General features: G+C 37.0%; 1 protein-coding gene across 11 annotated transcripts in view; it reads left to right on the forward strand.

Moving 5' to 3' along the window:
- TBC1D5 (TBC1 domain family member 5) overlaps window positions 1–17,447 on the forward strand; it is a 570,404-nt gene that overhangs the window by 466,942 nt on the left and 86,015 nt on the right. For all 11 annotated transcript variants that reach the window (XM_070238099.1, XM_070238103.1, XM_023620885.2 and 8 more), the window contains one exon: window positions 5,214–5,299. In XM_070238099.1, coding sequence (XP_070094200.1) covers window positions 5,214–5,299 — 86 coding nt within the window. The remainder of the gene's footprint in view (window positions 1–5,213; window positions 5,300–17,447) is intronic.

Raw genomic sequence — 17,447 nt, forward strand, 5'->3', positions numbered from 1 at the left:
CAGCATGCTAAAAACTAAGAGTTGGTAGCAAGATATTAGGGAAAGAAAACTAAGTAATTCTTCATTTGTCAATATTTTCTTTTCCTCATGCCAAATGTGCAGTATATTGTAAATATAAATCAATCTTTTCTGTTAAATAAATGACTACAGGAACTTTATCAGTTTAATGTAAAAATTGTGACCAATAAACTATAAAAATGCTAATAATTTGGACATACTGCAGGAAATCACTTTAATTTTTATAACCACATAAGCTGGCAAACAAATGTGCATTAATAGCATAGTATGCTTTTACAATTTTTTTGAGTTTATAAATATATGTTCTCCTATTCTGAGAAAGAAGACAGCCTTTCTCCCCACATATGAGATCCAGTGTGCATATTTCCCTAAATATGTGTTTTTGCTTTTTAAAAATGTAATATTTGATGAAAATCTACCCTGAATTTATATATGATTATCAGAAGTATGAAATATCACTTTCTCTACCTATTTGTTATCATGAATTTTAAGTTCTCAAACTGTCAAATCTACTCTCAAATTAAAGGTCTGTTTGTCAGTTCTCAGTGGTTTCAGAAGATAATCATAGCTTCCATTTCATTGAGTTTTTATCAAGTGCCCGGTGCAGAGCTGTGCAGTTAACGTTCATTGTCTCATTTCATCCTTACCCCAGTTTTGCAGCTGAGGAAACCAGAGCTAGGAGTGTAAGTGACTCCTCTCAGCCACGCAGCCAGCAGTGGATGGAGCAGGGATCTGAGCAAAAGCCTCGCTGACTTCTGGTCCCTTGCCTCCCCTGTCAGGCAGCCTGGGCCCCTAAAGCAGATGAGCAACGTTATGGTTACCATAGTCCCTTTGTTTTTAACATCTATCTTTAACTCTTCTTTAAGTCCTACTGGTACATTCATAAATTGGAAGAGGCATCGCTGGAATTGCTTTTCTTTTGCTCTTCTCAGGTCTACATGTGCTTATAAATAGACAGCCCTTTGAAAGGTGCTGTGTTGTTCAAAGCAGGATGAGTACTTCAGGCTCTTTCTCCTGGAGTCTCCATATAACAGTTCAAAAGGAGAGAATCATCTTCAGGTGAGGGACGGGAGTTAGGGGGTCAATCTAGAAAGTACCATTTGTAATGACCCTTGTTGGATGAGTTTGATTTCACCAGACTCAGAACAAGGAAAATTGTCCATGTACTATCTTGTAGTTAATTGTACTTCTTGTAGCATCTAGTTAGTTGTACTTAGTGTGGGTTAGCATTTAAATATTTGTATACTACCACAACAAATTGAGTCTGAACTTAAAATACTGAAATACTACTATGGGAGTAAGGGTGGCAGGGGAGGAGAGTGATGTGCAAATCTACAGACTTCCATAACAGAGTAGAGCAGAGGGGAGTTGTCCACCATCAGAAGTCATCCTCAGTAAGGAAGAGAGTGTTTTACCTGAAATTACATTGAGGAACAGCTTGCTATCATATAATATAGACCGCAGAAGTGGAGAATGTTAACTATAATGGAGAGGTTGGTTAGATTTCAGTCAGTCTTACCTCTTGCATTGATTGCTGTCATTCAAGCACTATTTGTAAATTGATTTTGTGATCGTGCCAAATTAACAAAAGTGTTTTAGAAATTCAGAAGTACAGCATGGGCTTTGTTTTGTTTTCTTTTGTTTTTCCATATAGCTTCCTCCCGGACACTTGTTTCTACCACTATCTATTATGCTTCTTTACGTCATTTTGTCCACAAGACTTTTAAGAAGCCTCCCCAAAATCCAGCCCGGCTGTACCATGGGTGGTATTTTCAGCGTTCTTCATATAGTGCCATAAAATAAAATGCTGATGAGAAAACTTTAAGAAGGGTTCCACAGCTCCTTAGCAGAGAAGGACTGAGTCGTACTCGAGAAGTTAACTTCTCTTGCAGATCTTGCAGTCTTGCAGATGATTTATTTCAAGTCCATCCATTTGGTCTAGGAAAGGCGTGGTAAACGCTGGGTGGACTGAATTTGTGATCTGCATCTTCTTGTATACTTATATAGACTTCCCGGGTCATGAACCTACTTGGTATTCCTCTGTACAAACCAATATAAGTTAAGCTATGATTACCATTTTGCTATCTTTCTTCCGAAGAAAAATTCACCAAAACACAAGAGATTTTTTTAAATGTACATTGGTTTGGAAAAGCTTCTAATAGTTGAAATTCTGTCAAATGTGAGAATGGGTTTAAAATAATTACTACTTTTTCCAATCCAGGCAAGATATAACATTGAACTTGTCGGCATCACATGTCCTGCACAATGAGAAATTACAAGTGTCATGGGATTTGGTCTTTCCTACATACGGAGTTCTATATATGTAGAATTCTAATGGCTCTTATATTTTAGAGGGAACTCCAGATTTTTAAAAATCAGAACTGTTATATTCCTATAAAATTTTATTTGGGGGAAAAAAGCCTTTAAAAAAAGAAAAGCAAGTGTCTCTTTACTTTTAAAATGTTTCTGTTAGATACTGCTCATTTAATCTCACCCCCCCCAAGGAAACCATTGTTATCATTTTAGCACATAGTTGTGTGAGAAGATATTGCTCCAAAATGTCTTGACTTTTTGAAACCTTATTCAGAAGAGATCGAACTACCTGAATTGAAAGGGAGGAATTACAGGTGAATTAAAGAACTGTCAGTACTGAATTTTAATGTACAAAACCATTTGTGCCCTTTTTATTATTCATGTCTATACATGTTGATTTGTATAGCCACACATTGGTGTACGTCTATGTCAAACATTTAATTCTGTGCTGTCCATTACAGTAGCCACAAGCCACATATGGCTCTTGAGCCTTGAAGTGTGGCTAGTCCCAAGTGAGATGTGCTGTAAGTATAAAATTTACACTGGATTTCAAAGACTTTGTACAAAAGAAAGAATGTAAAAATGTGTCAATAACTTTTTATATTGATTACATGTTAAAATGACACTGTTTTGGATATACTGAATTAAATAAAATATTAGTACATTGACTTTCATTCGTTTCTTTTTTTAATGTGGTTGCTAGAAAATTTTAAATTATATATGAAGCTTGCATTTGCGGCCCACATTGTATTTCTATTGAAAAGTGCTAGTCTACATCATCTATCTGTCTACGTACTTAAGTTTTAGTAACAGCATTATCTTCTTAGAAAACCCTATTGAATAACTTCTAACTGTAAACTCTGATTTTATTTTCTTACGTTTTAAATGCTGTTTTTCAACATCGTCTTTTCATTCTTTTTTTCATCCCGGTACAGTAGTACTCTAAACTGCCTCTCCCTTTGATACTCATGTCTCCTAGGAATTTAGATAGGCCTTAGTGAAAGCAATACTTGAGCCTCATTCATATGTTCAAGTTAGTCATTATTCCTAATAACGGCTTTAAGTGCTTCGATAGATCAGCACTTGGTGTCTTCAATTGCTTGTCATTTCTTTATAAAGATGTTTCAAGAAATTGCTCCATGCAATCCCTTCTGTCATTGTTTCTAGCAAAAAGTAACATAATCCTTTATTAGTTTGTTGGAAGTCAGAGAAGAAAAGGCTTTTTATATTAGCAAAAATAAAATGTATTTCCAGGTACTGAGAATAAAAGAGCAAAATTAGTCATGAGTGATAATCCTGCAAAGGTTAATTTTTTAAATAAATCGTGAATGAGCTGGCGATCTGCCAGTGGCTTTAACCTCTATTTTATTTTCCCATTATACTTGGGTCCAGGTTGTCATCAGCTACCATGAGGAAACCTATGTAATTCCTAGAGAGTGAAAAGTTGCACTGTTAGACTTAATAGTGTGGTAGTCATGGAAGCATCAGTTATCTTCATCAAGGCAATTCAGATTTGATTATTGTAGAACTGTGTTGAATACCAAACCAGTGGAGTAGTAGCTGGAGCTAAATCAAGGGATTGTCATTTTCGTCAGATGATTAGGGCTGACTTGGAAGAGATATGAAAGGGTTGAGCTGTGTAAATATTCTCTTTTCAGCAGAAAAAGAAAAGGTCCATCATGGCCATTAAGATGCAGCTTGTTAGCTTGATGAATTTCAAACTGTTTAACCTTAGCAATTACATATCCCCACCTCCATGCAAGTATATCAGTCAGTGCCTTGGGATTACGTCTCCAAGGATTGATATTGAAGCATATTGGTAATGTTCTGTTCAGATAAAATGTAGCCTTTCTGTGTCTAGATCGATCTCTCAAAGGACAGGGTCCAAAGTCCTAATTATTAACTCGAATTATATATTCAGGTAAACATTGGAACACATTTATTTGTAAGTTTTTAAAAACTTTTTAATGAAAAATATAATTTCACATTTTAGGGATAATGATATTCATTTAATTTATGCTATTAACATGTTGTATTTTATAAACTGAAAGTATATTTGTTTAATTTTTATTTGCCTGTGGGGGACTTGATACATTTAAATAATAAACACATTAAATAATAGCAACATATTTAAATAGACACATTCGACCTAATGATTCAAGGACATTTCTGCAATGATTATAAATAATATTAAATGACAGAAAGGGCAGTATATTGCTGCTTTTATGAAATGTTCCTTAGTCAGTTTGCTTTTGTATTGTGATGGTACCCTGCTAATATTTCCACTACCTGGGCACTTATTAAACTCGCATGTAAGAATAGATGACTTAGAAATTGCTAACTTTAAAAGAATCGCTGACTTCTGAAATAGCACATTGATTTTTGGAGAAGAAAGGCTCGGTGTGCCATCTAGTGGGCATATTTAGCATTCTAGTTGTCAAAAACCAGCAGGAATTTTTACTCTTCCTCCAAAATACAGCTTTCTTGACACTTTGTGTCTCTCAGCCCTAACACATAGATTGTGCTCATGTTATATCAGATAATTTTTCAGTTTTGTTCTAATTTGATCTGATTGTGTTTTGGAAAGTCAGGTTGATCAAAATCATCAAAAATAAATCTAATGACAGGAATAAATCCATATGAACTATGAGACACATAAAATTAAAATATGTTAAAACAATTTCAATGTTTAATCAGGACTAAGGACAGTTAAGGCAAAACTTAATAAAAACAAAACTAAAGCGTGCTAATTATTAAACTTTATTGTTAGACGTATTTTTTTCTGAAAGAATATAAAAACGATCATTTTTTTCTTTTATGTGTTAATATATAATTTAAATAGCTTTATACATTTTAATTTATTGGGTTTTTTTTTCCTATAGAGAAATCCAAGACCAGTGACTTATCAATTCCATCCAAATTTAGACTATTACAAAGCACGGGGAGCAGACCTCATGAATAAAAGCCGGTAAGTCCTCTTTTCTCTGATGAAAGTTATAAATCCCAAAGATATTCTGAGAGATCATCAGGAAATTTTACACATTTGCTGGAAATAATTTTCCAGCTTTTAAAATATCAATGGTTAATGCATGTAAGGAATGTTTGTTAAATAAATTATCTGAGTTTTTTTTAAGGCATAATAAAATTATATACGTTAATGTCAGTGGTAAGATAAAAAATTAAATAAATATAAGAGTACTTGGTACAATTGGAAGTTAGGCAACTTCATTTTTCTAACACTAATAAACCTGAATAAATTGTGCCTACTTGCATAATCTCTTTCTAGATCCTTGCTTTTGATTGAAAAGAGGCAGTTATATAATACATTTTTAAATTATTTCAGTAACAAAATTAAAATTGGGTTTCCCAACTGTCTTTAGAACTACACAATAAGCTTATAAATGCATCTTGTGTGTGCATTTGTGATTATATACATAGAAATTTTAAGGGTCACTGTAGGAATAAAAAAACATAAAATCCTACTTTTAAAAGAAATTAACATTGGCATAAAGGGTTGATGAACAGTCTTGTTCTTTCATAATACCGTACTCAGATGTCTCAAGAGTTAACTTGTCAAACCAGAACCATCTCAAATTAGAATGTAATTTCAAAGTTTGCTGTGGAAGACTAAAATGTTAGTAATGATAAATGCTGCCAAGTTGTCCGAATTTTCTTCCTTAAGCATTGCTTATGTGCTAGCTTTTCTTCAGTAGGATTCCAGCAACCTAAATATACATTTGTGGAGTACACATACACGATGTGTTCTGCTCTTACTTGGAGAGTTAAAAAGAAGACATAATTCCTGCCACATAGAAACTCATAGTCTAAGCGGTGAGAAGAAGTGTATAAGAAAGCGGCTAAATTTAAACTTGTATTTTGAACCCTGTTTTAGTGTAATGTTATTTTTAAAGTACCTATCCCTGACTGAAGTCTGTCTCATGTTTTGATGTGCTGTGTAATTATGAGACAGTTCTACAGCCCAGGAGGCTTCTCTGAAGCTCTCTTCTGTTTGTTCACTTCATCTGATTCCTGTTTCACAAATAAAAGGCTATTCCCTACAGTCACTTTGTTCATTTAATTTAACAAATTTGTATTGAGTACCAGACTCTTATTATTCTAGGCATTAGAGATACAGAGTGAGCAAACCAGACAAAAGTCCCTGCCCTCAGGAATCTTACAGTCTAGTCACTTGTCCCCCCCGCCTCCCTCCATCATGTCAAGTATTTAGTTTGAGTATGTTTAAAAGAACAAGGTATTTTAGGTACTTTCTTCATACAAGATCTTTCTAGCTAGAGTCCCTTCTTCTTTCCCCTTTTCTCCTACACCACTACCATTAGTTTTCACGCAACAGCCAAAGAACTCTCAATTTACAGCAGATTATCTCACAGCCCCACTTAAACTCCTCCAAAGGCTTTCTATTACCATTGATAATCCAGTCCTCTCCCTGTGCCCCTTCCCTCTCTCTCTGACCTTGTGTCCTTCCATTCTCCCCTGCTCTTCCCTCCCATGCTTGCACTTGCTTGGGGCCTTTGCACTTGTCTTCCCCCTTCCTGGGGCACTCCTCCCACCCTCATCTTCCCTTGCGTCTTCAGGAGGTAGGACTCAGCCCAGATATCATCTGAGAGGGGCCACTCTTGACCTCCCTGTTGTCTTCTCCTCCCCTAGTCACTCTCTACCCCATTTCCCAATCTTATTTTCATAGCGTTCATTACCTACTGAAGTTCTGTGCTTCATTTATGTGTGTATCATCTGTCTCCCCAACTCCCCTGCTAAAATCTGAGCTTCCTGAGGGTAGGCGCTTTGTCTTTCTCATCACTCAAGGACACCTCGGATGCCTGGCATAGGAAAGTTACTCAACAAATATTTTTTTGCATATACCCATGTATTATCTTTTTACATTTTCAACATCTACTTTTTGCTCAAAGTGGAAGTGGACTGTACCCTTTCCTTTCTTCCTTTCATGTATTCTTTCTTCTATTTAGCTTTCTGTCCCTGCATTTTTCTTCTAAAAATATTGGTTCTGTTTTATTTATTTGCTTGTAAGCACATTGAAATTCTTGTGCAAAGTATCATTGTGATGATTGGAGGGAAAGTTTTTCATCATCTCTGTTGCAATTTCAAAGCTTAAATTGAAATTGAACCAAATGAAACATAGCGTGAGAACGTCACAGACCAGTTAGGAAAGGAAGAGTTAATAAATGGTGTTGGGAAACTTGACACATCTTTGGAAAAGGTATCAAGTTATAACCTTACTATACACCAAAATAAATTCCAAGTGAATCACAGTGCACTCAAACAAGCAAACATAGGAATAAAATGTGTGTCTCTCTGACCTCTAGTTACTAGGAGACTTTTTAATCTTAAAAGTAATGAAAGAAATCACAAAGGTGACGACCAGTGGATTTTGCTACACAGCTGTTTTTAAGTAGATATGTAAAAAATAAACTGAATCAAAAGGCAAACAGAAAATTGGGAGAATATTTGTAGTGGAAGTAACTGATAAACTGTAACATCACTAATGTATAAAGAACTTATGCAGGTCAGTAGGAAGCACAAGACCCTGTCTCAGTGGCCACTCCAGCTCTTTTGGATTCTCCTCCTCTGCCTGTAAAGGTTGGAACACCCTCCAGGGCTTCTTTTCTTCTCTGCGTTCATTCCCTAGACGATTTCAGCCCAGGCTCATGGCTTTACATACCATTTATGACTGAAGGGTCCTTAATTTATACCTTCAGTTTGTCCTCTTCCTTTGAACTCCAGACTTTCAAATTCCACCACCTACTCAGTATTTCAGTACTTTTGGATGTCCCATATGCATCTCAAATTTAGTGCTTCCCAAAACTAAACTTTTGGTTCTACCTCCACAAACCTGTTTTTCCCACAGTGTTTCTCCATCACAATAAATAGCACGACCCAGTTGATGGAAGCTTAAAATTGCCCTTGCCTCCTCCTTTTCTTTCATATCACACATGAAGTCCATCAGCAAATCCTCTTCAAAATGTGTCATGAAACAAATTGCTTTTCTCCCTCTGTACTGCTAATACTGAGTCACCACGTCACTGCTCATCTCTCTATTGTAGTCTCCTCACTAGTCTCCCTGCTTCCTCTCCTCCTCCTTATAGACCCTTTCCACATGGCAGCCAGATTTATGTAAGTCAGATCATACCACTCAACTGCTCAGAGCCCTTCAGTGACTTCCCAAAACATTTAGGATAAAGCCCAAAGCCTTTCCAATGACCTGCAAGACAGGCGCTACATGATCCAGCCTCCTCTCTCTCCAGCCCCATTTGCTGCCACCACTCTTCTCGCTTGTTCATTGGACTCCAGCCGCACTGGCCTGCTTACTATTCCTCAAGCACACAAGCGTCTTCCCACTTAAGGAGCTTTGAGCTTGCTTTTCCCTATGCCTAAATTCTTCCCCAAGAATCTGCATGGCAAACTTATATCCAGTCTGTATTCAAATATCATCTCTTCGGAGAACCCCTCTTTCACTGCCCTGTCTAAAATAATGGCCCCATTTATTCTGACCCTTTACTTTGTTTTTGTTTTTCATATCAATTCTTACTACATGAAATGGTATTTTTAACTTTTAAACAATTTTATTGGGTATTTTTTTCTTTGTTTCTTGCACTGAAATGTAAACTCTACATGTTTGTCTTGTTAACTGTTGTAACCCTGAGCCTAAAATAGTGCCTAGAATACAGTAGGTACTGAATGAAAGAAGAATTGCAAACAGCAAGTAAGCATTGAAAAGGCTGTTCAAACTCATAATTAGTCAAAGAAATGCAAATTAAAACACCAATAAAGTAACATTTTCACCTTTCAAATTAGCAAATTAAAAATAAATGAGCCAGAGATAAATAAGTCCTAGGGATCTACTGTACAGCATAGTGCCCATGGTTGATAATTCTGTATTATGTACTTAAAATTTTGCTAAGAGGGAAGATCTTATTTTAAGTCTTCTTATCACAAAAAAATAAAATAAATAAAAAATAGAGTAGGAGGAAACTTTTGGAGGTGATGGATATGTTTATGGTATAGATTGTGGTGATGGTTTCACAGGTGTTACTTGTCCCCAAACTCATCAAGTTGTACACATTAAATATGTCAATATGTTTGTATGTCCATCGTTCCTCAATAAAGTGGTTTAAAAATGAGTGAATAAGTAAGCAAGCTAGCACTGGTAAAGGTATATGGATACCCTTAGTCACCAATTGATGGAGTATAAATTGAGACAAACTTGATAATCTTGCCAAAGAATTCTTCCAATTCTCTATGTAGCAATTATAACCACTATTTATTCCCTGGAGGTTTGTTTATCGTGTCGCTACTTTATCCATGATCAAAAACCATTGTAGTTACGAAGTCATCAGTAAAGTCCCCATTTGGCTATTTAAGGCTTAGGATGCTTATACCAGGCGGGGCCCTTCAGCTGTAATTAGGCTTGCAACTACTTTCTTAGCTTTTTAGAGTCTATTGAAGAGTTAATGCATTAGGGCTGTCATTGTCATTGAATGGGAAGACAGGGAGTGGGGATGATCCATAGGGGATCTGTATACTCATGGGGAAACCCCAGCAGTGATTAGTAAGTAGAGGATAGACAAAAGACAGGCATCTGGAAAGCAGGGAACTAATACCTACTGCGTCTATGGTAATGGACTTCTATTTGTGTTGCTTATCCAAATAAAGGATGAGGATGCAAAGATGACATGTGATTTCATGGTTAAGAATATCTCTAGAAATCAAGAAGCCTGATTTCTCTTCTCTGCTTTACCATGGATGGCTATAATTAAGTCTTTAAAAGCAAGCGCCTAGGTATTTTAGTGGTAGATTTTCCATTACGTGTGGGTAATATTCTCTATGCTCTGATTTTACTTACTTGCAAATTTCTTTTTAAAAATGGGAATTGACATTTTCTTATTCATTCAACTTTTGAGCTCAGAATGACAATTTAACACTCAAATCTTGTATCAGTTTTGTCCTTAAATAACCAGAAATTGCTGCTATAAAAAAAAATAAGTACATCTAAATTGTGACCAGTCTACAGAAAGACCCATCTAATTTATCTAGGAATCCATGACTACTAAAATGCCCAATTGGGTAGTTATGGAACAGAATCTCATAGTTTTTAGTACTGCAATCTCTTTTATTACGAGTAGAATCACATACCCTCTGTATTCCAAAACATTTGTGGATTTTCTGTTTTGAAAATGACACTATTTCTCAAAATGCCTAGTTCTTTCTGCATTTTAAAGGTGACGGCACCTGAGCTGTCAGTAGTGCCACAGGAGCACGTCACTTTATCTAGCAGTGCCTTTTTACAGACTCCACAACAGTAGATCTTTTAACTTGCTTAAGCAATTTTCTATCACCAAAATTAGGTATTTCATTTGAGTAAATTAGGCCTTGATAGAGATGGAAGAAACCAAGCTTAGTTCCTGATCTCTTTACTCACCAGATCAGCAATAACATTCTCTGTGCTAACATTGCCAGCTTTCCTCTGCCTTATGTCAGAGCTTCATGTAAACAACTTAAGTGATATCAATGATGAAAGATTCCAGAATTATAAATCTGGCCAGTAGGCCCTCTGCAGAAGACCCCTTGTCAGGACGCCTACATGGGATCTAAGAGGAAACCAGGCACCAGGGAAGGAAGATTCTAGTAAGGCAAGTTTCCTGGGCTCTGGGGGTATATCCCACATTCCTCCCTGGGGCTCCATGTGATTAAAGAGTGACGGCATCCAATGCATTCTTACCTCAAGAATGCCAAGTGGCTAATAATTCTCCATCTCTCCTTGGGCTGAGGATCTGCCTCCGTTAGGAGTGCTCCTCTCAGGGCCTGGCCTAACTAGAATGTCCTGAGAAAGTACAGGATCCCAGGAACCACAGTGATTCTTCTAACAATTGGAATCTTGTACTAGAATATGAGCTTTGTGATATCGGGGACCACATCTGTCTCCTTCATTGCTTTTTCCTCAGTACATGGCACAGAGGACAAATTCAAATATTAGTGAAATGAATGAATGCTTTTTTTTCCGGTTTTTTTTTTCTGCTTTTTCTCCCCAAATCCTCCAAGTACATAGTTGTATATTTTAGTTGTGGGTCCTTCCAGTTGTGCTATGTGGGATGCCGCCTCAACATGGCCTAATGAGCGGTAACATGTCCGCGCCCTGGATCCGAACTGGTGAAACCCTGGGTCGCCAAAGCAGAGCGTGTGAACTCAACCACTTGGCCACGGGGCCAGCCCCTGAATGAATGCTTTTTAGCTTCAATTGTAAAATAACATGTTGATGTCAGGGTCTGGATCTTATAATCTTCATATTCCCAGGGCCTAGCACAGTACCTGGCACTGTCTCTAGTATTCAGTAAATATTTAGCTTAATGACTGAGTAAATAAATACTGCTTTGAATACCTAAAAGGCGTTATAAAATTTCCCTGGACAATTTCCATTTTATATGGTCAAAAAGATTTTCTAAATTAGGCTTTATTATATTTACTTACATAATGACTGGATTTTTTTCAGAAGTATTTTATTGCTAAAATATGGTAAAGAAATAATATGTTAATAATATTCCCCAAGCCATGAAGCCAACAAGTCCATGGTTATCAGTATTAGTAGTTAATTGGCTAATCAGAATTTCAAAGGACACTGATTTCTATATAAATGTAACTTTGTGATATTTTTATCCTCAGGTAACTAAGAGTTTGTACTATAAATACATCTGTGTCTGAAGTTTTCTTTCTGTTGTATCAAAGAGAGTTGTTCATTCCTAACCAATTTAGGTAAATTGGTAATTGATGCGGGGTTGGTGAGCCGATGAGTCGAAAGAAAGATTTCTTGGACTTTCAAGGTCTGGCAGTAGTGCTCTTTTATTTAGAGAATAGAATAGCATGGGGACAGGGCCCATGGGCGGTCAGAGCTGCTGCATGAGGACAGGACCCATGGGCGGTCAGAGCTGCTGCATGAGGACAGGGCCCATGGGCGGTCAGAGCTGCTGCATGAGGACAGGGCCCACGGGCAGGAGGAGCCGCTGGGTGGAGAGTAAGGCTAAATTTAAGGCATGGGTATGTGAGCCATCTCTTTACAAGACAATGGAAAGAACATGTAAAAAGGTTAAAATGGTATCAGTGCAGGTGGGGTCTGGCCATTGGGTGGTCCCACAACTTTTAGATAAGAATCAAATCGGATTAAGTAAAGGCCAGAAGCCACCACCCTAAATCAGTTACATGAGGTTGCCAGACAGTAACCAACTTAAGTCCTTGCCTTCCCCATTAAGAGTTTCTAGAGATAAGGTCCCCTTCTTCCTGGCACAGAGAGGGAGGCATCTTTACAGATGGAGGTTTCCCTTACAAATGTAAATGTCTCCCAACAAAGGGCAAGCAAACTCTGCTCCTCGGAGCCTGCTTCTTATCTGCAGTTTTAAAAGTAACCAGCCTAAAAATCCTCATCAGTAATGTTATCTCCTATTTAGTCCAGAGTAAATAGATCTTTCTCCTTTCTTAAAAAAATTTTTCTATAATTTGTACTCAATACATAGATCTAAATATTCAGTCTGATGAGTTTTGACAGTTTTATATACCCATGTAACCACCATCCAAAACAATATATCTGGAGTGAATATTTCTTTCACCCAAGGGTTCCCTCATGTTCCTTTACAGTCAGTTCCAACCCTTCATCCCAAGACAACTTTCTAATTTCGATTGCCATGTATTAGTTTTGCCTTCTTTTGCGCGTCACATAACTGGAACTACACAGTGTGCACTCTGTTGTGTCTAGCTCTTTCGTTCAGCATATTGTTTCTGCAGTTCGTCCATGTTGCAAATATCAGTAGTTCTTTCCTTTAGATTGTTGGTTGTATTTCATTATATGAATATGCCACAAGTTTTTTATCTGTTCATTGTTGATAGATACTAGATTATTTCCAGATTTGAGGTATTATGATTAAGGCTGCTATGAACATTCTCACGCAGTTGTTTTGATGTTGTTGTTTATTATTGTTATTTGTGGATATATGTTTTTCTTTCTCTTGGGTAAACACTTTGAAATTAAATTGCTGTATAGGATAGATGTATGTTTAACTTTATAAGAAACTACCAAACTGTTTTACAAAGTAATTGTATCTTTTTCCACTCCCGTCAGGAATATATGGGATTCTGTCGCTCTACATCCTTGTCAGCATTTGCTGTTGTCAGTCTTTTTGATTTTATCTATTCTAGTTTGTATGAAAATGGTATTTCATTGTGGTTTAATTTGCATCTTTCTGATGACTAATGATGTTGAGCATCTTTACATAGCATATTGGTGATTTGTTTATCTTCTTTTGTGAAGTGTCTGTTCAAGTATTTTGCCTATTTTTAATGGGTTGTTTGTCTTTTTGTTCTTGTTTTTTAGGAATTCTTTATATATTCTGGATAGGAGTCTTTGTCAGATATATATACTGCAAATATTATTCCCCATTATGTGGCCTGCCTACTCATTTTCTTAACGATGTCTTTTGATAAGAGGAAAATTTTTATTTCAATGTCATTGGTTTTTTTTTCCTTTTATGGCTAGTACATTTTGTTTCCTATCTAAGAAATCTTTGCCTCCCCTTAGTCTCCACTGTTGAGGGTCCCCAAGACCACCATCAGCTTCAATGATTCATCAGATTCATCATCACAGAACTCCGAAAAGCTGTTATATTCATAGTCGCAGTATATTATGGCAAAAGGATACAGATTAAAATCAGGAAAAGAAAAAGGTTGGAGTCTAGGAGAAACCAGGTACAAGTTTCCAATTATTCTCTCCCAATGGAGTACTTAAATCTCCCAGGAACCATATATGACAACAGATGTGAAGTGTTGCTAACTACGGAAGCTCACCCAGGCCTTGGTGTCCCCCAAGATTTTTTATTAGAGGTCTGTCACGTGGGCATGAAGCCACCGTGTGACTAACATTAGCTACTCAGTCTCTAGTTTCATCAGAGGTCAGGCTGATACACTGTGGCATGGAGCCCAGGTTGAACAAAAACAGGCTTTTACTGTAAATCCTATTGTTAATATAAACTATTTGGTGTGGCCCAATGCCCCAGGTATACGAAGACACTCTTATCAGGCAGGATATTCCAAGGACTAGAGGTTATCTCTCAGTTGTCAGTCAAGGACCAGTCCTAAACAACTTCAGAATGTACAGGATTTGGGCAGCCCAGGCCTGCTGAGTTAACCCTTTACTATACTGTCTCAAAGATAGTCTGTGTGATTCTAGCATTTGTATTAAATCTGTGGTACACCTCAAATTAATTTTTGTGTGTGAACTAAGGTAAAGATTAAGGTCTATCTTTTTCCGTATAGATATTCAGCTGTTCAGTGCCATTTGTTTGAAAAGTCTTTCCTGGGGTGGCCCCGTGGCCGAGTGGTCAAGTTCATGCGCTCCGCTTCAGTGGCCCAGGGTTTCACTGGTTTGGATCCTGGGTGCGGACGTGGCACCGCTCGTCAAGCCATGCTGAGGCAGCATCCCACATAGTACAACCAGAAGGACCTACAACTAGAATATACAACTATGTACTGGGGAGCTTTGGGGAGGAGAAGAAGAAAAAAAGACAAGAAGATTTCCCTGTTGAATTAAGTTGGATCTTTGGTTGAAAATCAATTGACTGTATTTGTATGAGTCTATTTCTGGATGCTCTATCCTTTCTCTGATACTACACCAGCTTAATTACGTAGCTTTATAACAGCAAGTCTTGATTTTAAGTAGTCTGAGTCCTCTAGCTTTATTCTTTTTCATTATTTTGGCTATTCTAGGTTCTTTGCATTTCCATATAAATTTCAGAATCAACTTGTCAGTTTCTATAAAAACTTTTAGGATTTTGATCAGGAAAGGAAAAAGGTTGGAGTACAGGAGAAACCAGGTACAGGTTTCCAATTGTCCTCTCCCAATGGATTGCATTGAATCTTGATCAATTTGGGAAGAACTGATACTTTAATATTACTGAATTATCTAATCCATGGACATGGACTATCTCTTCATTTAGTTGGGTCTTCTTTAAATTCTCTCAGTAGTATTTTATAGTTTTTAGTGTAGAGGTCTTATAGATTTCCTCTTAATTAAGAGAAAATAAATTCCTCTTTTTTTCCTGCATCTAACCTGTTCCTTCCTGTGCCTGTATTTTTAAAATGTGACTGTTTCCTTGGACTTTGCTGTGGACTCACGTTTCTTTATATATATTGCTTCCCATACCTCTTGCCTTAAAACTCTAACAGTTGATTCTTGATAGATGTTTAACTACAGCTGCTTGTGATTTTTTTTTTAATTGTGAAGATATATAGCAATTTTCAAAGTAAGGGAAGAGAGGTGAAGAGAGCAAAACTCCCCGTCACGATTAATACCACGATTCATGCATAATTGCTTATTATTTGTTATGTTGTTTAACAAATATTATAAACTGTGTTCAGACCCAATTAGGTAAGCCCCCCTGTCTAGCTCATACCCACCCACTCATCGGGGCCAGCCTTTTTATCCCTAACAAGCGCTACTTTTGTTTCACGTCACGTTAACAAAAATGTGCCACATAGAACATCATCATAGTCTTTATAGCTGAAAGGAAACATATGTATCACTTGAAAGTTAGACTTCTGAAGAGTAAGTATAGCAGCTAACTTTTATCATTTAGTTTTAATAAAAACATATAAATTCTAGAGCTCCATGAGAGATGGAGAGAGTTCACTTTCTAAGATAACAGAAACCTCACCCTATGGCAAACAAACTAGAACTAGATGTAGATGTCTTTCATTGAAGCAAATTCTTTTTTAAATTAAAGAATTTAAAGAGTTGGAAACCAATTCATTTTATGGAATTTGAAGACTTCAACTTACAGAATTTGTAAGTAGAAGTACATCATGGATGTTAGCACAGATGTTAGGATCATCTGAAAAGTACTGTGTTCAGCCTTGACAACTGTTTTAAATTTCCAAATAAAAGATTGATGTCTATAAGTATGAAAGAAGTAAATATGAACCATAATCCGTTGAGGCTAGGTCAATAATGATGGACTAGAAAACTGGAGAGATGCAAGGAGACTGTTGTTTCTATCCAAAACCAAAGTCAAAGATGTGAGGGCAGTCTGGCTGCGACATCAGTCACCCCATTGATCACCAGGGTTCATTTGGCTGATCTGGCTGACTAGGTGGGTGTCCCCTTCCATCCTCATCGCTCCATGTGTGTCCCTTCCGAATCTGTGCACTCCATTGAAGAGGATGACCTTCCTTGAGAGAGGAGGACTCTTCTTTGGTCAAGGGTATATGAGTAGCTACGCTCCCCTCCCAGAACCTCCAAACTGGCTCTCAAAACCAAAGTCACATATTTATATTTACTTTTTCCAACTACTCTTTGCACTTAAGAAAAGAATTTTAAAATAAGTTATATGCTTTTATGGTGGAAAAAAGCATATATAGAATGTGGTAAGAAAATGATAAAAAGAAAAGGAGACTATAATAGAAAAGGGAAAAGAATAGAGAAAAAAAGTCTCGAAAGGAAGATGAACATAGAGGAGGAAGGAGGGACCAAAAACAATAGAAACTGAGAGTGGAAATAAGGAGGCAGGGCAGACAGGTAGGTCCCAAAGTTTGGAGGTGGGGTTTGGTCAACATTCCCCAAGGGCCTAGACTAGTGTGCGGGCCTCTTATTTGGTCCTGTCATCTCAATAGTATAATAAATTTGGTGGTAGAAGACATTTGGGACTGCAGATCACAAACTCTTAGAGTTGGAAAGGGGCTTTCATTTAACTCTGTCTCTCACCCATGCCAGGACTAGGAAGCTTGTGTGTCTGAAAATGCTTTTCCAGTCTCTGCTTAGACAGTTCCAGAAAAGGAACACTTTTTTTTTTTTTTTTGGTATTTATTTATTTAGTTTAGTTTATAGATTTTTTTTTATTGAGGTCACATTGGTTTATAACATTATATAAATTTCAAGTGTACATCATTATGTTTCAACTTCCATATAGACTGTATCGTGTACATCACCGAAAGTCTAGTTTCCATCCATTACCGTACATATGTGCCCTTATACCCTTTGCTTTCCCCACGTTTTTCCTCTGGTAAGCACCAATCTGGTCTCTATATCTGTGTGTTTGTTTGTTTATCTT

The sequence above is a fragment of the Equus caballus genome, chromosome 16 (assembly GCF_041296265.1).
Source record: "Equus caballus isolate H_3958 breed thoroughbred chromosome 16, TB-T2T, whole genome shotgun sequence".
NCBI classification, from domain to species: domain Eukaryota; kingdom Metazoa; phylum Chordata; class Mammalia; order Perissodactyla; family Equidae; genus Equus; species Equus caballus.